Source organism: Silurus aristotelis (genome assembly GCF_946808225.1).
Source record: "Silurus aristotelis genome assembly, chromosome: 23".
NCBI classification, from domain to species: Eukaryota; Metazoa; Chordata; class Actinopteri; order Siluriformes; family Siluridae; genus Silurus; species Silurus aristotelis.
Genome location: NC_139596.1, coordinates 14,729,082 through 14,755,769, shown reverse-complemented (window position 1 = coordinate 14,755,769; position 26,688 = coordinate 14,729,082). Strand labels below are relative to the sequence as shown.

The window sequence follows — 26,688 nt, the reverse complement described above, 5'->3', positions numbered from 1 at the left end:
AATCTCAATAATGGCAAATAAGAGTACTGCTTTTTTCTGTCAATATTGTGTAAAAATATTATACAAATGTTGTTTGTGGGTTATTTCATGCTTCTGTTTTTTCTCCCGACCATTTGTTTCTCCTCGCTCTACACGCTCTTCTCTTTTCACCCAGCCGTCCAAGCAAAGGCAGCCCTTCTCATGGGGAGAGCCCTCATCCTTCGTTTGACTCGTAGAAACCCATCTTTCCTCTCCCCCTCTCCACTGCCTTTACTCTGACCAAGAGGATGATAATGTCTGGACAACAAGGACAGATAAATTGATACCTATCTATCTATTTGCTATGAAGATTTGTTTACAGTACTTATTATTCCTGTGTGATTAGATGTAGAGGGATACTAGCAGGGATTACAGAAGAATGAAAGAATGAACCACACTATTTCCAAGACGAATGCCCCGTGTGGACTCATATCACGGTGTTAAGTCGAGTGTTATTTGTAATGAAGGTGCCGTGCAGTGTTTCTATGTTTACACAATAGATAATGTCGATGTGTTCTGTATTTGAGCTGTCACTAAAGAAATTGCCTGCAGACATTTTGCCTTGTTTGTCATATCACAGACACGGTTTACTGTACACTTGCTTTAAACCTCCATCTGAGGCAGAGTTAAATATTCAGTGGTGCTGAATGTTTTGTTATATCTATCAGCCATGTACGTGTAATAATTCTGTGTGCACGAGCAAAACCAGCAGCTCTATCATATTTAAAGTAATACATCACTAATAAAAGCTATAGAAGTTAGTTAATATTATGCAATGAAATCCTGAGGCTGGACTCCCTCTAGCTTTCTTTTCGTATTAGGCATCATTTTTTGGTGAAGGATTCACATTGTGTATATTTATATATATGTCTGATGAAATTTGTTGTCCAAATTATAAGAGATTTATGCTGCCCCACATGAATTTATTCAAGCTTGACTATAATTATTTCTTGGTTAGAGTGTGAGCTATTCAGTATAAATGAAAGCAAAATATCCCATCAACCCCCCACACAAATGGGAGAATGAGTAAAATGCTGTTTCACACTATTTTTATGTGTTGTAGAAAGATTCGTATTGTGCTGGTGTGTGCTTGTGATGCATCTCTGGGAGTTTGTCTTCTATTACTTTGTGCACAATAATTGGGTAGCTAATAAAAAAGTGAAAGAAGCAACTGTAAACAGAAGAGTGATCTGTGATTTTCAAGTTGTTCTATTTAAATTAAAAAAAAGGGAATCTGTTTTGTGTCTTGTGCCTCATATGGCCTACTGTATCTTATTGCCATTGGCCCAGCCTGAAAAACTGGCCAGTGCGTTGTGGTTTCATTAAACTGTTGAAGATGTTGACATGTAAGCGTACATTTATTTATTGCAAGGAAATTATTTTAAGAATGTAGACATCAGATTGTGTTCTCATTCAAACATCTTCAATAATGAGAATTGCTATGAATCCAGGCTTATTTATGCACAATTCTATGCACATTTACACCTAGGTCGAAAATTAACTACATTGCAAACCTAAAACGTTTCTCTTTTTTTTGTTTTGTAATTTTTTTTAATGTTATCTAATTTTGTACAGTTTGTGTTTGTGTTATGTGCATTCCTGCCATTTGGGGGCACTCCAGAGCGACAGCATGTCTCTGCAAGATTTAAGCAGTTCACTGTAGAGCTGCTCATTGCAGGTTTCGCTTCAAATCAGAGGAACAGGAAGTCCCAAATAAGCAATTAACAGTCTCACCAGAAACACAGTTCCTAAGAGTCAAGAATCCACACATCTTACTTTCATCTTTAAAATCAGTACTCAACTAGTAAAGAAAAACATGTTCCTAATTGTTAAACTAATTATGTTAGATGATAAATAATCATCAAATATCCAAGTCGAATAGTCTTCTATGAATATCTTTGAGATTTAAGTCATTCCAAATCCGGAAAAAACTCCATACAGTGGAGGGTCTTTACCCCAAACCAAGTGTCCTGCATTTGTTTCATGTCTCCAGTGACTTGAAACCCAGAAAGTACACCATACATCTGGTTCCAATGGCATACTTGCACAATGAGGCACAGTTCTGTGCAAGATTAACTAAATATGTTTAACCTCATGGGTTTTGTGAAGAAAGAGGCTAAAGTAGGTTTATGCAACACACATTTACCTAGAAGAAATTGAACATAATTACAACCGGTATGCTGTTTTTTTATTGGCAGGTTGGTGTGGTTGGGATTTGAACTCATGACCATTGATTTCACCTCTCAGCTCCCACCTTCCCTTGTGTTTACTTGCAAATAGGCTCCAGCAAGTCTATGTTATGTTGATGATCAAATGTTCTTCTACTTTTGCATCATAATGAAGGTCATCCCTTTAGTCGTTAAGCCGTCGTTTATGGACAAGCACGTTCTTTTGTCCTGAATTTTTGGCACTGACCCCCAACTGGGCAAAAGCCTTAATGGGTGTTCAAGACTTGTTTTTTTTCTATTGGGTAAATTACTGCTTTGCTTTATCACATCATGCTCACTTTGGAAAAGGGTTATTGGTTTTGCATGAATCTGATTATAAAGTACTTAAAGATGTGAACACATCATTCATTTCAAAATGAAAATGACCACACTAGTATATGCTTTTTTTCCACCAGTCCTTTGTCCTTCTCATTTGCTACAGTACATTTACACTGCATCCTACTGTTCAAAAGTTGAGGGGAAAAAAGATTTTAAGTTCTTCACTGATTCCTGGCAACACCAGACACTACAGGAGTTATTAAGTCTGGGGCCCAAGTGAGCAAACAGGCCCAGATTGTTTTCTTCCCTCCAGAACACAATGATCTGTTTAGTTTTAGACAACGTTTACCCTGTGTTTTGGTGTGTGTGTGGGGGGGGGGATTGCATGTTCTCGCTGAGCTTCGATTGTTTTCTCTGGTTGCTTTGGTTTCCTCCTCCCATTTCAAAGTCATGTATTTCAGTCTGATTGGTATTTCCAAATTGTGCAACTGTTCTAGCATGTCCTCAACAGGTTCTGCATCCCTCATGGAAAAAAGATGGATATAATTCCTAATATGCGGTTAATCTTTCTTACAAACCTTAACAAAAATAATCAGCATCCACTTAGCATTCTCGATACGTTCTGTGAGTAAAATGGTCAGGTATAAAAAAAAGCTTGATGGCTTCTTTACAGCATTTATCATTGAACATATTTAAACAAAGGTCCTGTAAGTATTTTACAGTTGAACTGGTTTCCTGACGAACAAAAAGACTGAGAACTTGAGATATTAGCATAAAAATATGAACTAACCTCTTGCATTGAGGTATTTTTTCCAACACCCTACAAGATATTTTAAACTGCATACTACCTCGCTAAAAAGTTAAAGAGGCAGGCGAGACAGTGATGAGGCAGTGCCTTGACTGTTATTTGCCAATAACAAATAAATATAATAACATTCTTTGAATTTTTTAAAACAAAGCATTTTCTCTGATCTGTAACCTGTAATCTGTATGAGGGAGGAACAAACGCATCTTGGACAGCCAGAGCCAGAGCAAGGCTTTTAATGTGTGAGTAATTGCCTTCTAAATTATACACTTAATTTCACATATTAAATATAATTTAATTCAGTATTAATTCTATATTTGGACATTGGACATTGTCCCAAAGCAGCTTTACAGAGACAAAGAAGCAAATTTTTTTTTTTTTTTTTTTTTACGTTTAGAGTCTATACGTTTATCCTTAATGAGCAAGCCAGTGGAGACAGTGGAGAAAAACTTCATGAGATGGTATTAGAAAGAAAACTTGAGAGGAATCTAACTCAAAATGGAACCCATCCTCATCTGGGTGGTACTGAATTTCCATTAATTATATTTCCATCATTGTTGAGGTGTACAGTCCAGTGATGGGTTTGATGCAGAACTGTTCATTGCTTCAGGTTGCCATTGTAGCAGAAATCCCAAATTCATCCTTATAGTAACTTCATGGATCTTTAGGCTGTCTAAGTGAAACGATCCTCAGCTCGACAAAGTGGTCTCCAATTGAACTCCATCCAGAGATAATGTGTCAGGATGAATCAGGCATATCTTGGGTAAAAGGCATATATGTGTAAAAGATATTTAGCCTTCTTGCTATTGAAACACTGCATATACTGCAGAAATATGAAAGAAAAGCGAATAAAAAATAAAATAAAAAAACAGCATGAGATGCAGTCATTGCCCCTGCCGCATGGGGGCGTGCGAGACACTGCCTAATGAAACAAACACTGCCTAATGAAACATTATTGTGAATGTAATTAATGTTATGACTTTGGGTTTTATATATGTGCAAATCTGGCTCTGGCTGACCTCACTGCTGAACAGTATGCCACAGTGGAAGTCTTCATGAGACCCTCTGGAGACGGATGAAGTATCTGACAGTACTGTTTGGAGCATTGTATAGTCAGGAAGAGCGCGAGGGGGGACGCAGACAGCGGTTTTAAAATGCAGCGCCTGGATTGGTGGACGATTGCGCAGCGTCCGGGGTTTGAATGCGAGAGGCGGCTCCTGTGAACCTCCAGCGGGACGCTGTGAACGCCGTGTCCGCCCGCGCTGCAGAGATGGAGAGCCGCAGAACACGCAGGAAGTCCGCGGATAAAAGGTAAGAGTTTGTACTGTAGATAATCAGAGAAATGATGGATGGCTTTTTGAGAAGGTTAAAGAAAACGTGCGGTTCCTGTTAAAGCATTAAGGGGCCAAGAGCTTCAAGAACATGTCAGATGCTTAGTTTTTTTTATGTTGTTCTAAGACAGAGGTGTCCAGAGTTGGGTTTTGTTTTGAAGGACTCTGACGGGATTCCCCCTATAAGGCATTAGGGACCCCTTTTGACAAATAAAAAATAAACTTAAGGGGCTCCCCAAGATTATTTTAGTAAAAAATATATGAATTACACAACAACTGGGGACCCCCAGACTTGACTACAATCAGGCACTGGTTTAATGCCTAATACAGTATTCAGTAACACCAGTATTCAGTTGCGGTATTGTTATTTACAGAATAGAATGATGTGTTATTGAGAAATGAGCAGTAAAACCACCTATAAAACTAAAATCCAAACTTAATTTGCCTTTGTGTTCAAGACTGGATCAATCTTTTTTGTTTTGCAATTTTCAGGGGTGCATATCTGTAACTTCTCAGTATATTCTTATTAATCTTATATGTGTGTATATCTGTATATACATGATGTATTATCTTGATACTGCTGTACATACAATTGCAAATCTCATATATTGTACTTATGTATCATATTTTTCTACATACTTTGTATTATGCATTACACACGTGCACATTTTTAATCTACTCATTTTCATTGCCCATAGTCGTTATATTTAATTGCTCTGCATATATTTACATATGCAACTGCACAATGCTACTAATTTGCACTTCTGGGTGATGCTTCATTGCTTTGTACCTGTACTATTCACTTTCTTTCTTTCTTTCTTTCTTTCTTTCTTTCTTTCTTTCTTTCTTTCTTTCTTTCTTTCTTTCTGTCTCTGTCTGTCTGTCTGTCTGTCTGTCTGTCTGTCTGTCTGTCTGTCTGTCTGTCTGTCTGTACCCACCTGTATCTCTTTGGGGAGCCAAATATGATACTTCTACAGCATCTCAGTGAAAGCCCCTAATTGGTTAAAATTGGCACCTTTTGTTTTTCCAAGGTATTTGGCTAAATCATATAACAGTGACCATATAATCATCTATCTGCTACATAACTGCTCAGAGGTGTGTGTGTGTGTGTGTGTGTGTGTGTGTGTGTGTGTGTGTGTGTGTATGTGTGTGTGTGTGTATGTGTGTGTGTATGTGTGTATGTGTGTATGTATATATATATATATATATATATATAGAACACGCAGGAAGTCATATATATATATATATATATATATATATATATATATATATATATATATATATATATAGTTTTGTGAGTCAGGTACAGATTTGTTTGCTGTAATTGGTTTATTCCTGTGAGAACTTTGTAACAGGACACTGTGGTCTTTAGCTAACATATAATAATTATAATGTGATAATGATTATGAGACATTTTTAACAATTTCAAGCACAAGGTAGCAGTGAGATTCCACGGTTTGCTTTTAAATACCAAAGCAAAACCTTATTATTGGATTTTTCAGTGACATTAATAACTATTACAATTATTATAATTAATACCAACATACATACAGCAGAATCATCTAGAGCATATTTTATGAATATAGTGTACGACTCGTTTAATGTTAATGAAGCTGAGAAGAAAAAAACTCAGTTGATATACAGAACTTTCAAATTGAAGGGACAATTCACTAGCATTGCCTGGTTGCAACCTTGCTGCATTTCTAGTACTCAAGGGTAATTAGCTTTTTGTAATAATGTTATCTCCCACCCTGGGGGAAATATTATGGATGCCTTCATGAAGCACATCTGTCTGAGCATGTAGATCTCTCAAAACTATGCTCAGTACCTGTTTGCAGTGACAGGCCTGAGTGGGTTTCTTGAGCTTCAAATATTCATGCAACTTTGGACTGAAATTGCAGTACAGCAACAAGTAGCTTATCTGATAATAAAAATAATTCTAATGGTGACTACTTTCTAAAATCTAAAGTTTCTAAAGTTTTTGGTTGCCTTTATTTGATAGTTTCGAGTTTGCCTTGAATGCAACATAATGGAGCACAATGCATCATTCAGTCTAAGTAGGTAGTCGATTAGCATTGTGAAAATAATAATAAAAAAACATGAAAAAAGATAAAAAACAAAACAAAACTGTATTAAAATTTTTTTCCCAGCTATTTTTTTCTTCTTTAGAAATTCATATATTTAATTATTTACTTCCATCACAATGGTCATGTGGCTGAGTTGGCCAGTTCCAAAAGGTTACCTAATAACTTCATGGTTACATATTATGTAATTAACCCGCTGGTGCCACACTTTACCTACATTTTTCTGGAGTTTGAGTGTCGATGTCCAAAACATTTTGCACAAAACATTACATGTCATTACTCTGACCAAATTATTAATGTATAAGTTCATTATTAATTTTTGGTACTGAGATTTAAAAAAAAAAAGAAATTTCTTGTCATAGCAGTTAATTACAATTAATTTCTATTCATAAATGTATTCTTTTGAACTTTTTTGTAATTACAATTCAAAATTTTACTCATAAAATATGTAGTACAGTACACAGCTAATAGCATTCTTTCAAAATGAAGTAGTGCTATGTACAGAATAGAATAAAGTGTTATTGAGAAGTAAGCAGTAAACCACCTATAAAACTAAAATCAAAACTTAATTTGTGTGCGGTGATACATAGTGATCTGGTGCTTGACAATGCAAAAAAATTGACAATGTGCAATGTGGTAATTTTTGATGATCTTGTGCTTTAACAATTTTATTAATTATGCACCTCATGCAATTGCACTATTTGAACACCAGATGTCCCAATTTACACAACTCATTAAATATACAATGAGCACACTGGCCATATCTCTGGATTGCAACTCATTGCATTATATAAATAATTTGGTTACACAACCATGTTATACCATAACACTTACTATAAAAGAGCTCCTTGGTTTCAAATGATCACAGCTCAACTACACTCGAAAGCCACCAAAAAAGAAGCTACAGCATTTTGTTTTTGTTTTTGGACCTTCATTTTTAGTTAAAAAGATGTATCAGGTGCTGCTAAAGACCTTGCAAAGTTTTAGTCATTTTCCCCAGGTCAGAGGTCAGAGTACTGGATGAATATATACATTTATTTATTAAAGTTACCAAAGAAAATGTCGCATGAAATCATTCTGTACATGTATTACTTAGGATAAGTGATTTAATGGCTTAAAAACTGAATCTTTGTTACCTTTGGAACTGGTGATGAAGCCCCTACAAGATGATAACAAGTTTAGTTGCCTAGATGTTTTGCACAGGACCAGTGATGTGTGAGGAACACTCTGAGAGTCAATCATTCCAAAAGATCTCACGCTGAGCTGTCATGAGTCTTTATTCATCCATGCAAGATCTGTTTAATTAGACCCAGATGGTGCAATCACACTTTTCTTTCATAAGGTGGTGTTTTCCAAATAAAGAACACATGAACTTCGGACACCTTGCTGATTTACAGTAAATACCCAAACAGTAATCTTTGTTATGATTTTGCACATTAGCTCCATCTTCCTGTATTAATTTGTCCAGTCTGCACTGTGGTCATTAGTTAAGCTGCTGCTGTGCTAATTTGACAAGCAGCACATCTTTTGCATTCTTTAAAGCAGGGGTTTTCAACTGGTTCTGTGCCAGGGACCACCATTCTGACTAACAAGTAATCCGCGGCCCACTATTGTAAAAAGCGATCCATGCTGGTGCTGACTAGCAAACTTCACCTTAGTTAGAAACGTTAGCTAACAGCTCCACTCCAAATTTCAATTCACTAAAACTATTAAGCGTCTATTCAATAAAACCTGAATAATGTGTTTTCTTAACTCCGAGATGTTGGTCTATTTCGCACGCAAGATGAATGTGTACGTATATGACGCAAAACACAACGTTAGCAAAGCATAGGCCTGATAGGTGCAAAGCTAGCCTGTCCTGTCTCAGTTTAAATATTTTAGATATTTACATTAAATTCAGTTTTCCCACTAATGTGCAAATATTCTGGAAATGTTTGGAAAAATAAATTATGGAAAAAAAGTGATTTTAATAGTGAAAATATGTAGGCTGTCACAGACCACATGCAATGCCGCCGCGGACCACCAGGGGGCCGCGGACCACCGGTTGAAAACCCCTGCTTTAAAGGATTGTTGCAACTGTTCAACATGTTCCTTATCTACTGCCTCTGTAGTGCAAATGCAGTCACTAAAAGCATTAACTGACCTGTTTCCTGATAGTGAGAAAACAAAGGAAATACGCTTTTGAAGCATATGTTCTTTATGCTCTATGTTTAGGGTGGTTTCAGTAATAACAAACATACATTTTATATAAAGCATTTCTTATTTGTCCATACCCATGCTGATTAGAGTATTAAAAACTTGAAAAGTGTTGTTTCAAGGTACATTTTGAACAGATATAAACGTGCAATTAAATTGCGATTAATCACCAGTAAACTCACGGCAATCATGACAAAATAGTACTGAACTTTATTACAAGAAAAAAAACAGTACTTAATCATGAATCATGAAAAATATGCTAAATGAAATAAATATAAATAGATATATTAATTATATTATTAAATATCAAGGAAAATTAAAAGATCTAGCAGTGATCATTAATTGGCAAAACAGATGAATCGGTCGACCTTTAATCTGGAGTACACGTTTAAGCAAAAAACAACTGTACTATAATAAACACTGACTGACTTTGGGTACTTTTTTTTAGGAAGAGTACATTTAAAGAGCCATGCTGGGTCCGGGAGCCAGACTTTTACCAAGGGTCATTAGTAAAAAGGCCATGCAGAGAGAGGAGCGAATGCACTGGGCATTCAGAGAGCTCAGAGAGGAAATCTTCAGCAAGAGATGTTCAACACAGGAGGGTGCTAGGTCCCTCTCAACTCTCAAAGTAAACACCTCAATGCCTTTTCTTCAAAACAAATACATTGAAATGTTGTATATTTTTGTATTGGGAACATTTTCAACTATAATGAAATGACAAATTCACTGCCTATTTAAGAAAATTGTATTATTTTATTGCATATTATAGAATTATTAAATGTGTGTAAAAAAAACTACACTACAAATTGCATTTAATTTAAGATTCACAAGTTATATCTACAGCAAATATCATACAATTAATTGAATGGTATCTGTCAGACCATACAATGCAATTTTTGCTCTGTGAATCTTCTAAGCAACCTATGATATAAATTAAGGACATAAAAAAAAAAAAAAAAAAGAAACCAGACATAATAGTAATTTTAATTACAGTATTTCATCTAAATTATTTCATGGTTATGCCAGTTTTTGTTCAGGTAATCAAGAGAACAGTGAGTCGAAGATGACGGCACTTCACAGAAGTCCAGGAGCACAAGTAAAAACAGCAGCAGTGGTTAAAACCTCCTGGACAACCTGCACTACTCCAAAACCTGCCCCTAGAAGAAAAAGGAAGATTCACCCGTCTGGGTTTAGGGGGAGAGGCAAGCACATTTATAATTATTCTTACAGTATTTTTGCTACTGTAGATCTACAGAACAAAAACTGGTGAGTTATTATTGGCTGAATTACTAGTTTGCACTTACTAGTTTGACTATTACTTTCAGACAGTACAACATGTATGCTTCTTCTAATAGTGTCTATTAGTACAGGCCTCTATGTATTGTGTTTCAGTATACACCAATCAGGCATAACATCATGACCAGCGAATAAATAACACTGATTATCTCTTCATCATGGCAGCAAGAACATTTTGTCCTCAAAGTTGATGTGTTGATAGCAGAAAAAATGGGCAAGTGTAAGGATTTGAACGAGTTTGACAAGGGCCACAAAAGTGATGTCTAGACGACTGGGTCAGAGCATCCCCAAAGCTGCAGCTTTTGTGGGATGTTCCCGGTCTGCAGTGGTCAGTATCTTTTAAAAGTGGTAAAAGGAAGGAACAGTGGTTACCGGCGACAGAGTCTTGGGCTCTCTGATGCACATGGGAAGAGAAGCCTGGCCCGTATGGTCTGATCCCACAGACGAGCTGCTGTAGCTCAAATTGCTGAGGAAGTTAATGCTGATAATTCTCTATGGGTCAGGACTGTTTTGGCAGCAAAAGGGGGACCAACACAATATTATTCGGGTAGTCATAATGTTATGCTTGATGGGTGGCTATAAAGTTATGCCTGATCGGTGTTTACATTGGCAGTCAGTAAAAGCATTGTGTTTAGTAGACCTAAAATGCTGAGAACACAGAAATATCTGATTTTTAATCTGGAGCTTTACTTTTGTGACCACTAGATGGCAGCATTAATTATCTGTGAAATTCGGGATCAACCTTGAAGGGCGTCATAATCCAACAGTAGCAGGACTACTTTAATAATAATGGACACTTTCACTACCTCCAGCAACACCAAAGCCCTAAAGACTATGTTACTGTGTCATCCCTTCGGTATTTATTTAAAACTTTATAATATGTAACCCTATTTTCTTTTTTTAATCCCCCTGGAGTTAAAAAAAGGAAGACACTGAATAGCCTAGGTGGGGAGGTGGTCGCTCACTGGCTAAGGCTCTGAGTTAATGATTGGAAAGACGGGGTTCATTCCCCAGTATTGTGTGCACATATACTTTTGGAAATGTATTACATTTAATGCCAGTCTTTTGCAATAAAACAATATCTTTGCAGTTATGGAAAATCTGGCAAAGCCATTAACCGTCTTGTTTGGTCATTGTATATCGTGCTGCTTCCTACTTCTATGGCGAGATCATAGATCTCTTCATAAGATCATAGATGCCTTAAACACTGCCTTGTTAATTGTACTCTGCCTCATTTGTCCAAAGTTTACCCCCCACCTTGTGTTTTTACATGAAACAAATGCCTAGTTTGCATTAACGTATTCCGCCTTTGAAACAATACGCCATTTAGAAATGTACTGCTGCATTTATTATTACTCAATTTCTTTTTTCTCAACGTAATGAAAACGCATTGCTTTGCCTCAAGTATGAAAATCGTTCTGCTTTTGCTGGGAGCTCTGCAAACCACCATCTTTCACATCAGCACAAACCAGATCATGCGTCATCCCATGACATTAAAATAACAAGGCCTGCTGTTATTGTTTCCATACATGAGTCAGTCTGTGAACTTGGGCTTATCTGATGATCAGGAATGACCTGATGTAGGAATTAACGAGGCATCATGGGTGTTATAAGTGGTTTATTTCCTGTTGGGCTAATGAGTAACTCATGGGGAGTAAAGTCTATTAACGGACTAAACAGAAAACTTCCATCAGTGTAAACCTTGTTTTAGTATGAAAACGGCGTTTCAAAAAGGTTAAACATTAAAAAATGGTATTATACACATATTGCAGTAAATTAGTTATATTTTACAAGCAGATTATATATCTCATAAATTCATCAACAGGTCGATTGTAAGGCCATCCACCCCATGTTTTACACTCAGCTGAACATGTCTGTGTGAGCTTTCAGCTCAGGCACACAGAAGGGAGGAGGTTAGAATACTTTTTATTGATTTCGATAGAGTTTTAGCCTTCTTTAGTCATTCAAGTTATTTGTTACATGTGAAAGAGAGATGGCAAAAGTGATCTCAGATCATAGACCGTAATTTTGCAGGAACAACAACAACAGCTGACACACCCCCTGTGCTCCTTTTAAAGCAGCCCTAACCAATCAGAGCTCCAGCTGCCTTATCAGCATTTCAAAAATAGAAAGGCGGTTAAATGTATGCCTGCCTTCTGTTATCTTTTGTCCTTGGCTAAATGTGCTTAAATTATTCCAAGTGAGACCCGTGAGTGATGAGTGATGTTTAGCTTTGGTATTTTTTGGTATGGACTGTGAACAAACAGAGAGAAAGCTCTTTGGGTGATGTAACAAATGGAATTCTCATTTATTTTACAAACTTGTGGTGAGTCTGCATTCTTTCAAACTATTGTTTTAACTTAAATTGCATAGTTTTATAAAACAAAGATCTATCTATCTATCTATCTATCTATCTATCTATCTATCTATCTATCTATCTATCTATCTATCTATCTATCTATCTATCTATCTATCTATCTGTCTGTCTGTCTGTCTGTCTGTCTGTCTGTCTGTCTGTCTGTCTGTCTGTCTGTCTGTCTGGTAAATGTTTCTTGAATTAATTAATTGTTCGGATGAATCTTGAATTTGAATAATGAAGGCGAGAGGAACGGCATCAGATCAACCAATAATCAACTAGTTGTCTAAAATAGGTAAAAGGTGAATCTTGTGAACCTTCATTTGGCAACAGAGCAAAACACAAAATTAAAATTTCTGAAAATGGAGATACAACTAAGAAATGAACAGACACTATTACAGTACAGTAAAAGTGTTAATCCTGTCTGGTCTCTTGCATTCAATATAACTCAAATATGCAGTCAAATAAATAGATTTGTGCTGCTGAAATTCATAGATGCCAAACATACGAAATTCATCTTTGTGCATTTTCAATCACTGTAATCCAAAGAAATGTATATATACATATATATATATATATATATATATATATATATATATATATATATATATATATATATATATATATATATATATGTATATATACAGTGAGGAAAATAAGTATTTGAACACCCTGCTATTTTGCAAGTTCTCCCACTAAGAAATCATGGAGGGGTCTGAAATTGTCATCGTAGGTGCATGTCCACTGTGAGGGACATAATCTAAAAAAGAAAAATCCAGAAATCACAATATATGATTTTTAAACTATTTATTTGTATGATACAGCTGCAAATAAGTACAGCTGTACTTGAACACCTGTCTATCAGCTAGAATTCTGACCCTCAAAGACCTGTTAGTCTGCCTTTAAAATGTCCACCTCCACTACATTTATTATCCTAAATTAGATGCACCTGTTTGAGGTCGTTAGCTGCATAAAGACACCTGTCCACCCCATACAATCAGTAAGAATCCAACTACTAACATGGCCAAGACCAAAGAGCTGTCCAAAGACACTAGAGACAAAATTGTACACCTCCATAAGGCTGGAAAGGGCTACGGGGAAATTGCCAAGCAGCTTGGTGAAAAAAGGTCCACTGTTGGAGCAATCATTAGAAAATGGAAGAAGCTAAACATGACTGTCAATTTCCCTCGGACTGGGGCTCCATGCAAGATCTCACCTTGTGGGGTCTCAATGGTCCTAAGGAAGGTAAGAAATCAGCCCAGAACTACACGGGAGGAGCTGGTCAATGACCTGAAAAGAGCTGGGACCACCGTTTCCAAGGTTACTGTTGGTAATACACTAAGACGTCATGGTTTGAAATTATGCATGGCAAAGAAGGTTCCCCTGCTTAAACCAGCACATGTCCAGGCACGTCTTAAGTTTGCCAATGACCATTTGGATGATCCAGAGGAGTCATGGGAGAAAGTCATGTGGTCAGATGCGACCAAAATAGAACTTTTGGGTCATAATTTCACTAAACGTGTTTAGAGGAAGAAGAATGATGAGTACCATCCCAAGAACACCATCCCTACTGTGAAGCATGGGGGTGGTAGCATCATGCTTTGGGGGTGTTTTTCTGCACATAGGACAGGGCGACTGCACTGTATTAAGGAGAGGATGACCAGGGCCATGTATTGTGAGATTTTGGGGAACAACCTCCTTCCCTCAGTTAGAGCTTTGAAGATGGGTCGAGGCTGGGTCTTCCAACATGACAATGACCCGAAGCACACAGCCAGGATAACCAAGGAGTGGCTCTGTAAGAAGCATATCAAGGTTCTGGCGTGGCCTAGCCAGTCTCCAGACCTAAACCCAATAGAGAATCCTTGGAGGGAGCTCAAACTCCGTGTTTCTCAGCGACAGGCCAGAAACCTGACTGATCTAGAGAAGATCTGTGTGGAGGAGTGGGCCAAAATCCCTCCTGCAGTGTGTGCAAACCTGGTGAAAAACTACAGGAAACGTTTGACCTCAAACAAAGGCTACTGTACCAAATATTACCATTGACTTTCTCAGGTGTTCAAATACTTATTTGCAGCTGTATCATACAAATAAATAGTTTAAAAATCATACATTGTGATTTCTGGATTTTTTTTTTTAGATTATGTCTCTCACAGTGGACATGCACCTACGATGACAATTTCAGACCCCTCCATGATTTCTAAGTGGGAGAACTTGCAAAATAGCAGGGTGTTCAAATACTTATTTTCCTCACTGTATATATATATATATATATATATATATATATAGGAGGGGGAGTGGTGGCTCCAGCGGTTAAGGCGCTGGGTTGCCGATCGGAAGGTCTGGGGTTCAAGCCCCGGTATCGCCAGGCTGCCACTCTTGGGCCCTTGAGCAAGACCCTTAACCCTCTATGCTCCGGGGGTCCCTTACGAGGGAAATATCAAGGTCCGTGACGTCGGAGTGACGTGGGGCCGCCTTCCAGTGGGCTCACCACCTGCGTAAGGGACGGTGCTGTGAGGATTGGGCAGCAGTCGAAGGCGGGGTATGCCTGCTTAGACTGCTGCCCCCGCGACCCGAATTACGGATAAGCGGGAGAAAATGAATGAATGAATAATCCAAACCATGGTTTATATCAAGAAATACTGACTGAACATGACTAAACATTTTGACGATCTTGTTTGTGAACAGTGACAAAATGTTTAGTCGTGTTGTCAGTATGACGCTGCACAATTTCAGTATTTCTTTTTATATAAACTATGGTTTGGATTACAGTGATTGAAAATGATTGCATATTTGATTTATATTGATTGCAAGAGACCGGACAGGTCTACTGACAGGTCTACTGACAACATGACTAAATATTTTGACGATCTTGTTTGTGAACAGTGACAAAAGCACATGTAATTCTGATGGGAATGAGATGTCCATTGACAGAAATACTTTTTAGAGATAAACTAAGGATTTTGAGAAAAGTACTGGCTTTTGCAAGAAATCCAATGTGTGGTGCTCTTTGTACACATTGTTTTAAGTAATGCACTTACTGGTTTGCAAAAATTAAGGATGATTTGAGAAATGCTCCAAAGCAACTGAGAAAAAGTGTAATACGTTACAAAAACAGGTGTTTAAAATATATGTTTTTCCCGCAGGTCAGTTAAAATTGACTGTAACTCCAATAAATGGCCTGCTTCATGTTCATAGTGAGTACAATAACCCATCATTATCTATCTATCTATCTATCTATCTATCTATCTATCTATCTATCTATCTATCTATCTATCTATCTATCTATCTATCTATCTATCTATCTATCTATCTATCTATCTATCTATCTATCTATCTATCTATCTATCTATCTATCTATCTATCTATCCAGCCAAAATGTTTTCCTTCACTTCCCTGATTGCTTCCTGAATATATGGTTTACATGGGGTGATAATAGTGGAAGCTTTTCAGTGGCCCGCTATAGAGCCCTGACCTCAACATTATTGAACACCTTTGAGATGAATTGGAACTCTGACGGCACCCCAGACCTCCTCACCTCACCTACATCAGTACCTGACCTTACTAAAGCTTTTGTGGCTGAATGAGCACAAATCTCCACAACCACACTACCAAAATCTAGTGGTACATCTTTCCTGAAGAGTGGTGCTCGTTATAACAGCAAATGGGGATGAAATGTGGAATTGGATGTTAAAAAAGCACGCACCATCAAATGGTTAGGTGTCCACAAACTTTTATATTCATAAAGGGATCCAAACTACTGCTTTTACACCGCATTGTTCGTTCGAAACACTTGAACGTTTTGCATTTTTATTTGGATAATTTGTGTCGTGTTTTGGCAGAAACTAATGAACAGATTTCACTTGTTTATTCAAAAACCCACAGTTCTGGAAGCCAGGGGTCTGCTGGGACGGGAGTGCAGGCCGTGTGACTCATACGTCAAGGTAGGTCAGTTAATAATGTACTGTATGTTGTGTGCTTGGTACAGACAGTTCTCATTTACATAAATTGATACATAAATAAAAAAAAGTGAACAATGCAATATTGAAAACGTATCTTTAAACTTTAAGTGTACCTTGAATTTTTCAGATTGTGTTTTGAAATTAATGACAAAGTGATATTAGTGTTGTCACCCATCCCTTTCATGTTACCCTCTACCCTCAGACTGAACCCACTTTCAGGTCCTGAAGCTTTTGGGCAGAAGATTATAGACCCAAAGAGTATTTAGGTCAGCTGTCTCTTTAGATACGGCATAAAAGATCCAAAATACAATGTGTTGGGTGACATCACCTGGGTCCATGACTTAAATGGCTTCATGTTAAACTTAAATTTCTGAGTTCAAATACCGCATTAATGTGTAAGTTACTATTTCAGGTGACTTTAATTCCAGATGTTGACCACAGCAAAAGGCAGAAAACAAGGACTGTCATCAACTGCAAGTGTCCTGTCTTTAATGAGTCCTTTGTGTTGTAAGTACAATAATCACCATATGCCTTAACTGATTTTTTGATATAGCAACAAAATAACAAAAATTACTACATATCAAAATATATAAATATTCAAAATAGCAGCTGAACCTGTGCAGGTAATAATTTGGTGTATTTAATGCTCAAACCATGTTTCTGTTACAGAGCTTATTTGCATACTAAAGGAAAATATTGCTATGAAGTTATGCAGCCTTATTACATCTGCTTTCAAGCACAAAATGAATGAAAATAAAGAGCAAGCTAAATGTCACATTATCTTAGTTTATAGTGTGTGTTGGTTTGTTCGTTTTTCCTTCGGTCATTTTTTTCTATCTCTAAATGCATCTCTTGAACATTGGACCTATTTCTGCGGAACATCCTGCATTATAGGGAAAAACCTTTCCTCTTAGGACACAGGAGCCCTTTGCAGAGGGGCGCAATTATTATTTTCTTCTACATGTTTTGCGAAGTAAACAAGGGTTTTGATGTTTCTATACAGAGACTTAGGTGAGGACAAGCAACTGAAGAGACTGATGGTGACCGCTTGGAATCGTCGTCGGACATCTAGGTGGCTCTTTTTACTGTTTTGAATAAATTTGTGCCCAATTTTTTGAGCAAACCCACAACAGATATAATTTTTCCTTCCCCATTTTATAAACTTATGTTATATTAAGAATCGAATGTGTTTGTTCCAGCAGAAAGAGTGAGTTCCTGGGCTGTATGAGTTTTGGTATTAACTCTCTCATCACTTCTGCAAAGGTATAAATGTTAGTTATAATATATGAAATACTGCTAAAACAGTCCTGACCCTGATGACCCTGACCCTGTGTCTTGATGACTTCTTCAGCAATTTTGATAGATACTGAACACTGCAGACCAGGAAAATTCCAAAAGAGCTGCAGTTTTGGAGATGCTCTGTCCTAGAAATCACAATTTCACCCATATCACTTACATTTTTCTCTCGACTATTTTGTTTTGCTTTTAACACGTCAACTTTGATTACGAAATGTTCACTTGCTGCTTAATATATACCAGAAAATCAGGCGTTATCCACTTCACCGGTTATGTCATAATCTTATGCCTGGTCGGTGTTTATAAAAATATATATACAATTTTCCTGTGGGATCAATAAAATATTCTGATTCTGATATAATTACAATGGCCTAATATAGTTACTATGGATATAATGGTCTTTGTAAGATATTTGTAAAGAAAGCATTGGGTTTCATTTGTCTGGTCATCTGCTGATAGCATGATAGCTATAGGGAATAATTATAGCAGCATAAGACAAGACTTAATAGGCACTAAGTAAATAAAGAATAGAAGAATAGCTGTTATTTGTTACATATACATTACAGCACAGTGGAATTCTTTCTTCGCATATCCCAGAAGTTGGGGTCCGAGCACAGACAGTGCCTCTGGAGCACAGAGGGTTAAGGGCCTTGGTCCAAGAGTGGTCATTGCTCTTGATTAAGCTTGATCCAAGCTTGATAATTTTTTACGAGGGCTTGAATCCCCCCCCCCCCCACCCCGACCTTCCGATCAGTAACCCAGCAACTTAACCACTGAGCTACCCCTTACACAAGTGGATATTTGATTTGTATAAAAAAGTATTTATTGCATTGTCTTTTTTGCACTCTCTGTCTGTGCTGATGTGCTGTTTCTGGACATGTGAAAGATCTCACTTTTTTAATTATCTGCAGGAGATCAAGGGTTGGTATTATCTCCTGGGTGAGGAGTTGGGCAGAAACAAACATCTGCGAGTAGCTGCACGACGCATCAAGCAGTCTGATGGTGAGTTAAGATGATTATTTCTTAGCTTTTTTTTGCTACAGATGATCTAATATTAGCCTGCAAAGTATTGAAATGCCTTTTAGTACTGAAAAACAGCATCTCTAATGCATGCCCTATACTAGGTTTTATTTCTTTATCATTATATAGTTAATGACGTTTTAAAATTAAAATGGTAACTGTAAATTGTCCAAAGTATTGAGAATTTCTGGATTTTTCTCATTAATAAAAGAAAACCCTGTGTAGGTGTTATATAAATGGCTTTATTGATTTTTTCGCTTTCAAGATGCTGACTAACAGTCCATAATACGCATATTGAACTTACGCATTATATTGTATTCGATCTGCTTAGATTTTTAAATGTGTTCCACTGAAATGCCATCCTTAAAGTCCTTTTTTATTAAAACCTTTCCTTCAAACAATGCCAGCATACTTGCACCTTTCTCACACTACCAGGCTGAGCTTAGTATAGGAGCTAATGTGTCCAAGCAGAGCGCAATCACTCTGCGCTATTCAGTAACAGTGCAGCTGTACACAGGCAGCATTTTTGTGTTTAAAATACTGAAAAACTTAATTGAGTGTCCATGTCGGTTCAAAGCTCCTTTTTCTATGCCCTCCTGTAGAGACATTCATTCGAAGGGACGAATTCAAGTGGGTGTTACGGCTTGTTTTTGTGTTTAAGTGAAACACTGTGAAGATGCTCTTATTAAAAGTGAGCAAGGAGAACCCTGAGAATTGTGGTGTGTGTGTACAAGATCAGGAGATGGAGTGAGCCGGAAGACACGTGTGCCTTGTGTGAAATCAGAAAAGATACACTTAATTAGAGAAAAAGATTGAGAAAGAAAAAGAGAGAAAGAGAAAGAGACAGAGGGAAAGAATGTGAGTGAGAGAGTTAGGGCATTGGGTCAGACTTTAGGGGAGAAAGGCAGCTGTATTGTGTCCCCAGCTGAAAGCAACTTCAGTGAAGAAGGCTTAAAAAGACAGTTTCCTGGGAGAGATGTGGGGGGAGCTTGTAGCTGGTAGATTGGGATAGGGATAATGGATTGAGAGAAGTTGATCTCTCTCTCTCTCTCTCTCTCTCTCTCTCTCTCTCTCTCTCTCTCTCTCTCTCTCTCTCACTGGCTAAAGCTCCTTGTGAGATGAATAAAGGCACTCTCAGTCTTTAACTCCATTTCATCTCGCAGGCATTGTTGACCAACGTGTGACCGCCTGAAGCCGTGTTCCGGGATTCCTCGAAGCCTAAAAGCAATGTTCTCGAAGGCCACGATTTCCTCCTGGGACTCATGGGATTCTCTTGTGTATGTTTCAGAAGCTGCTTTGACAAACCAAGGTGCTGGACCTGATATTCCATCGCCAGAGGACATGCAATCATTAACTGTACGTGAGCTTTTACCTTCAACCCTTTAATTAGGTAGTTAAGTAATGATTAATAAAAGAAAAAAAACGAGATGGTAATAATTCATCACAATTTATTCAGTCAATTTAGGAGCCAATTAGTTAATTGCACTTTATCACTTTGTTATTGTATTTCAGTCTCACTGTATCCCCCAAGCCAGATTAAATAAAGAGGACAAATATTTGGATTATAAAATTATAATTAGAATATAATTTGATTTATTGTACATCTTTAAATCTATGGCTGGACTCGTATATATCTGATATAGTATAAAGTTAATAAAAGGCAAAAAGTATTTGAATGAGGACACAGAATACAGACAAACAGAAACAAAACTTGTAGAGTTGTTATATATTTTTTATTCAGGTATGGTATGTGTGCATTTTCATACATTTTATGACTGTATGGAAGTGCGCCGCGTTTCACATCTATTTACGTGTATATGTTTATATGCTACTTGGTGCTCCTTAGTGACGGAAAATAGCATTCAAACATTATACAAACTGCATATCTTTCATGTGATATAAATATTTAGACCCTGCATATTTCTATTACTGTAAATTGTGTCTGTTTCATAGGATTACGATGTGGATTGCTAATGATGAGGTTTTCACAGTGTTTTTATGCATGTGATTGAAAAACAACATAGGATATCATTAATGGCATATTGTAACAGTAGTGTGTTAATGCAGAAGAATTGGGAGGGGTGTGATGGTGGATGTTATACACAATCTGGTATTCTTCATTGTTCAGCATCATCTTAAACACACACACACACACACACACACACACACACACACACACACACACACACACACACACACACACACACACACACACAGGGATCCTGTCATTTGCTCGCTCTCTCTCTCTCTCTCTCTCTCTCTCTCTCTCTCTCTCTCTCTCTCTCTCTCTCTCTTTCTCTCTCTCTCTCTCTCTCTCTCTCTCTCTTTCTCTCTCTCTCTCTCTCTTTCTCTTTCTCTCTCTCTCTCTGTGTGTCTTTCTGTCTCTGTCTTTTACACCCTCACACTGATTCCAAACCCGCCCATCCACTTTAGCGTGCAGCTTTTCCCAGGCCTTGCTCTCCAATTGGGCTTTTCTCTTCAGACAAAGCTGGGAAACGGGAAAGGCTAACAAAGTGCTCGTAATAGGAAGCCCGCCTCTATGTGTTGTTTATGATTTATCTCCTTTTGAGTTCCATGCTCTTGCCATTCGGTTTGTTCTTGGCAAATACATGTTTTCCTACCTAAAAAATCTGGAAACTGACAAAAAGCCAGTCATAATCAGAGATTGCTTTCCTTCCTTATTTACTGTAATGAGACTTTTACACACTGGAACTGTCTCCTGGGTTTTATTAGACTCATAAAAATGCAGTTTGCTGATAAAATCTTGAGGAGAATGGATCTAATGAAGACGCTTATTCACCGCTTTTGTAGAATGAACTATGATTTTTTGTTGTGTCAGCGCACATGTTTTCACATATATTTTGCTGTGTATATTTATCCTCTCATGATTTTGCCCTACTTGTTTTTTGACACGTACAGGAGAAAGTCCCGCTGTAACACCTTGCTGACATGTGCCCAGCTTAAACAAACATGTCTTTAATGCCCCATGGTCATAATGGATGTTTGGTGTTTACACGAAATCAGGACTAGCAGAAGAGGCAGACAGAGAGAGGGAGAGAGAGAGTATAACCACTACAGCACCGGCCTGTTCAGGAAACCTGTTGGCTTATCAAGTGCAGCCATACTGCCTGGACACGGCCTGGGGGGTTGGAAGGTTACTTCCTGTGATTCTTTTATACAGAGCGGTTCCCATGAGCGGGCATGCCGAGTTTTACTAGCACCTCACTCTAAGCAACAGTGCTGTCGCATGCCGTGATCCAGACTTTCATAAAAGCCAGAAGAGCTATAGGGGAGTTGTATACATGTGCACACAGGTGTAGGTCAGGAGCTATGCATACCATTCATGGATTGTGCAGGTTCTGCATCGAACGCAACTTGCCTCAGGTTGGTGTTGCTGTTTGTTTTATTATTTCTTGTGGTGGGATTGGGAACGGTGAATATTGGAGAGCTTTATGTCATTACTGTATAGGAAATGGTTTATATGTATAGTCATTTATTTAGTGAATAATTTGTGAGATTTTGTTTTTGGATGGTCCGTTTAATGTAAGCATTAACTAACTGATGAGTTATAGATCGCTCGTGTTTTGTCTCATGTCAAACTGGATTTTAGGGAATACCAGACATTGAAGGAGAGCTGCCTAAATTTGTAAAAGTGCACAAGGGAAATATATTGAATGCTAGATTTAGACGTCCTTGTTCATTGATGAAGCTGCAATTACATGTGTGTGCTTTAAACATGAAAGAGAGAAAGCATAATGTATTGCTGGAAAGCAAAGATCCAGAACTGATCATTATTTCAGTGCTGTACTTAAACCAGCTGACGCAGAGCAAGCAAAAAAAACAACAAAAAAAAACAATGAAAGGAATGCTTTAAAAATGTTATAGTACCGGTACTCTTGTTTATACCCCCTATTTTTCCACTTAATTGTTGTCTACCCAGTTTCATATTCATGCAGAACATTTTTTCCACATTTCTCTATTTAGTTTGGCACCCACTTCTTTTGGCATTTCACCTCTGCCCTGTCCAAATATCCCCCTCTCCACTGTTTATCCAAACTCTGGCACTTTTCAGAAGCAACTCATTTCCCTTTCTTCCCACTGAAAGTGAAGGCCTCTCTACATCTCCCAGCAACATGTACATTTTAATATCTCAGACAGTCCAGGGCTGTTTGGTGACATTTGAACTTGACTGCTGCTGGGATACTGTATTTCTCACATCATGGACAGCTTCTTTACTGTGTGTTTCGCTTGACCTTTTTTTTCCTGTCGTTTCAGGAAAAATATAAAAAGGACTTTTTATGCACATTCTATGAAATCTTGCATATAGTGCATTTCCTGGAACAATGTCACACTTTACTCAGTAATTAATGCCAAAATATTTAGACTAGGTCCACACTCAGGTCTTGAGTAAGTGAGTACGTGGATTTCCATTAAGCTAAATTGGATCTGATCCAGACCATGATTGCTTGACCTTACTAAACACATGCAGTGAACTAATTCATTTCCCACACACTGTGTGATAGTTTTGTGCTGGCTGATGTATGTTCATACAGGTTACCATTTTAAGAGGAAAGGATGGTTTTGGATTCACTATCTGCTCAGACTCCCCTGTGCGTGTACAGGCTGTGGACCCAGGTCAGTTCTTTCACATTCTAGAAAGTTCTTCATGCAAAAGAAAAATGAAAGATGCATTTTTACACATTGTGTATATTTTTTGTATTGTGTAATTTATTGTTTTAACTAAAGTGTTTGGTTCTTTGTCATGCTTTAAGGTGGGCCAGCTCACCATGCTGGTTTGCAGCAGTTGGACACAGTGCTTCAGCTGAATGGCCAACCAGTAGAGCACTGGAAGTGTGTGGACCTGGCACATGCCATCAGGTCCGTCACTCTGGAATTATTAATATCACATAGATGATATAAATATTATATAAATATTACTCATGAAGATTGGTTTTGGTTTTCTATATTTATGCTTTTACAAAGCGCTTCATTTCTAATAAATGACAAGAATATTTGAAATTTCTTTTAAAAATGAACTATATAAACTTTAGTAACTAATGCAGTTCATCTATTTAGATTTTCCTTGTTTTTATTGTAATGCCAGCAGTAAATTAAATAGATTGTATTATTATTATTATTATTATTATTATTATTATTATTATATCATTATGTTTCGCTGAACTTAAATTGGCTAGACAAAAGTTGCTAGTCAAGCAACAAGACCCCGAAAAGCTTTATTTTTTATTTAACTTTTCGAACATTAACAATAAGTGATGCATATTACACATCAGAAACATTTCAATGTCAGGTTTCAGAAACTGTGATTTCAAAGATTTCTTCTAGTTTAAGAAATTTCTTTTGGCAAAAACAAAAAGTTCAACTGTCATCTAAGCTGAAAACATGTTCTTATTTCTTTATGCAGGTATATTAAATAAAAAAATTAACTTCACTCTGATTTTACATCACTCGTGACATAAAATACTGCATTTCTCTTTTACAATTCTTTGGCCTCGTAAGAAAGCTTATAGTAAAAATGATATAGCAAGCATAGTAAGCCAGTCTGTTCAGATGTCTAAATTCACAGCATCAGTTAATTTATTATAAGAGTTCTCTTCTATCCCTTCCCTGCTGCATATACATATATATTAAAAATGTTTTAAAGAAATTGCTGGAATACAGTTAATAGTTTGGCACTGGCATTTGATGTCTGAAAGTTAAATTGTATAATGTAAAAAGGCAAAAGAACAGGAGTTACACCATATTTGAAAGTAAGCATAAGATGTTACAGACAGACAGGTACAGACAGGAAAAATAATACAGCTTTATAACACTTCCACAAGAACTAGTGCTGGGGAATCCCCCATATATTTTAATTGGTTAAACTCCGGAAAGTGTGAAGGCCATAGAATATCATACATCCATATCAAACCCTTCCTTGAGCCCTCGTTCTCTGAGGTTTGAGACATTTGTTATCTCTCAGGATAACAATGTTATCCACTGCTTTCAGGACAAAAATATTGATCATAGGATAAAGCTGATTGGTCAAGTCATATAACTCTTTGACACTGTAATGTCTCTTTCATTTGTCACCTATTTTTATAATTACAATATAAACAGTTTGCAGTGCAACACTGAACATGCTGGCTATGAAAGCAAACAGTGGAAATTGGAAATAAATTGTATATTTCTTTGTTGCAATCCTATAAAATGTTTTCTCCTCACTTTAGAAACTGCCGGAATGAGATCACTGTGGTGGTCTGGAGGACAATGCCAGTCATGAAGCCCTACTATGAAGGCCTGATCCATAGGCCCTCATATAAAACCCCTGGCTTTGACACTATATCTCCCGCCACCAAGACCCAAAACAAGACACCACCTCTTCTTTCCCGACCCTCCAACCACAAAGTAAACCATCGTAAGAAAGGAAACAGCTCAGAGAGTGCAGGAAACGGAACCAGGGAGCCAAGATGGTCATGGACAGGGAAACGGGAAGAGAATGACTACAAAACCCGTACACAGACCCTTAAGGGCACTCGTGTGACATCATCGAATGGTGACAATTACATCATCTTGTCCCCTGTCAATCCGGGAAACCAGGTAAAGATTAATCCATCTCGTGATGTGATACACATATTCTAAAACACTACAGTGTTTTTTAGTTTGTTTTACAATCTTGTTAATGCTATAGATAGGAATAGCTTTTTTTTACCATAAGCTGCTTTTCTGCATGGCTTAAGCTCTGATCTCTGAGCTTCAAGTCTTTTTAGATATTCTAGATATCTCGTTTCAATTAAGATCTCTCAACATTATACATTCACAACCCTAACCTGTATATCGCGTCCAACATGTAAAGTTTAATCTTACCTACTGGACCTGTTTACCATCTTCATATTATCACTAAATGAAGCTCATTTGTAAGATGAGACTGCTTTATCAATAAGCGTTTCTTTTGTACTTAGATATTACAACCTGTTTATCCGGACACCGATGGAACACTGGGAACACTTGGTAAGATATAGTTTATGGTTATTTAACAATAGAATATTTGTAGTTGCTTTTATAAATAAATAAAACAAGTTAATAAAAAGAAATGTCAGAAAAGCCCTCCGTAAAATAATACATATCAACTCTGTTTATGTTCAGGGAGAATTTATCAGACTCACTCCTCGAGAGGCATTCAGCAGAGCACAGCCTACCTCCAGGACACTGAAGTGAAAGCGCGAGCCACCTTACGCAGGTCTCTGAACAGCAAGACGGCCACAATTCCACCCTCCTCATATAGACAGAGCTTTGCCAACTACCAGAACTGCACGCTCGTACAGTCACATGTTCCTCACTCCAGTTATGGCACTTATGTCAGCCTGGCTCCCAAGATCCTCATCTTCCCTGTGTTTGTCCAGGTAGAGGACCAAGTATTTATTCACAAATATGTGTTCTGTATATAATGTATCGCATGTAATGAGTTGACTGCTCTGAAATGGATTGGTAATTTGCCATTTTTGGTATTGTAGCCACTGGATCTATGCAGCCCGGAGAGAACGCTGCTGTTGTCTGAAGAGATGATCCTTCATGACAGCACAAAAATGGCACTTAAGGTAAGGACAAAAATGCTCCTCAGAAATGGTTAAATGGCTATGATATGACTAGTGGCCTTTTCTGTTGTTTCTGTTTTGTGGTGCTTGTTTAAAAATACTAAGCAGCACTCTAAAAGTACCTATCACAATTGCGTTTCACTTACAAATGTACTTTTTCTTTTATAAACGGATTCCAGACCTCCAGACCCTTCAGCAGTGATTTCATTTGCTTGCCTTTCTAGATATTACACAATTTTGGGGCAGCATGAT

The 26,688-nt window shown here is 37.5% G+C and overlaps 2 protein-coding genes across 16 annotated transcripts in view; both read left to right on the top strand.

Annotated features, from left to right (window-relative positions):
* Positions 1–1,359, top strand: part of dnm1b (dynamin 1b) — a 38,288-nt gene extending 36,929 nt beyond the window's left edge. For all 13 annotated transcript variants that reach the window (XR_014531239.1, XR_014531240.1, XR_014531241.1 and 10 more), the window contains one exon: positions 155–1,359. Coding sequence is in view for 2 of the 13 variants with exons in the window: in XM_083527668.1 (XP_083383794.1) it covers positions 155–215 (61 nt within the window). In the remaining 11 variants the exon portion in view is untranslated. The remainder of the gene's footprint in view (positions 1–154) is intronic.
* Positions 1,360–4,495: 3,136 nt separating this feature from the next.
* rgs3b (regulator of G protein signaling 3b) overlaps positions 4,496–26,688 on the top strand; it is a 40,219-nt gene continuing 18,026 nt past the window's right edge. The window contains exons 1-16 of one of the 3 annotated variants that reach the window (XM_083527644.1): positions 4,496–4,620; positions 9,369–9,548; positions 9,947–10,122; positions 15,713–15,763; positions 16,452–16,510; positions 16,941–17,035; positions 17,532–17,600; positions 17,731–17,791; positions 18,736–18,826; positions 20,133–20,200; positions 23,398–23,479; positions 23,617–23,722; positions 25,072–25,441; positions 25,804–25,852; positions 25,988–26,244; positions 26,356–26,439. In XM_083527644.1, the coding sequence (XP_083383770.1) occupies positions 4,511–4,620; positions 9,369–9,548; positions 9,947–10,122; positions 15,713–15,763; positions 16,452–16,510; positions 16,941–17,035; positions 17,532–17,600; positions 17,731–17,791; positions 18,736–18,826; positions 20,133–20,200; positions 23,398–23,479; positions 23,617–23,722; positions 25,072–25,441; positions 25,804–25,852; positions 25,988–26,244; positions 26,356–26,439 (1,908 nt within the window). In that variant the 5' untranslated portion in view covers positions 4,496–4,510. Of the gene's footprint in view, positions 4,621–9,368; positions 9,549–9,946; positions 10,123–12,373; positions 12,543–15,712; positions 15,764–16,451; positions 16,511–16,940; positions 17,036–17,531; positions 17,601–17,727; positions 17,792–18,735; positions 18,827–20,132; positions 20,201–23,397; positions 23,480–23,616; positions 23,723–25,071; positions 25,442–25,803; positions 25,853–25,987; positions 26,245–26,355; positions 26,440–26,688 lie in introns of those variants that run through there. The other 2 variants (XM_083527643.1, XM_083527645.1) reach the window with 2 other exon arrangements.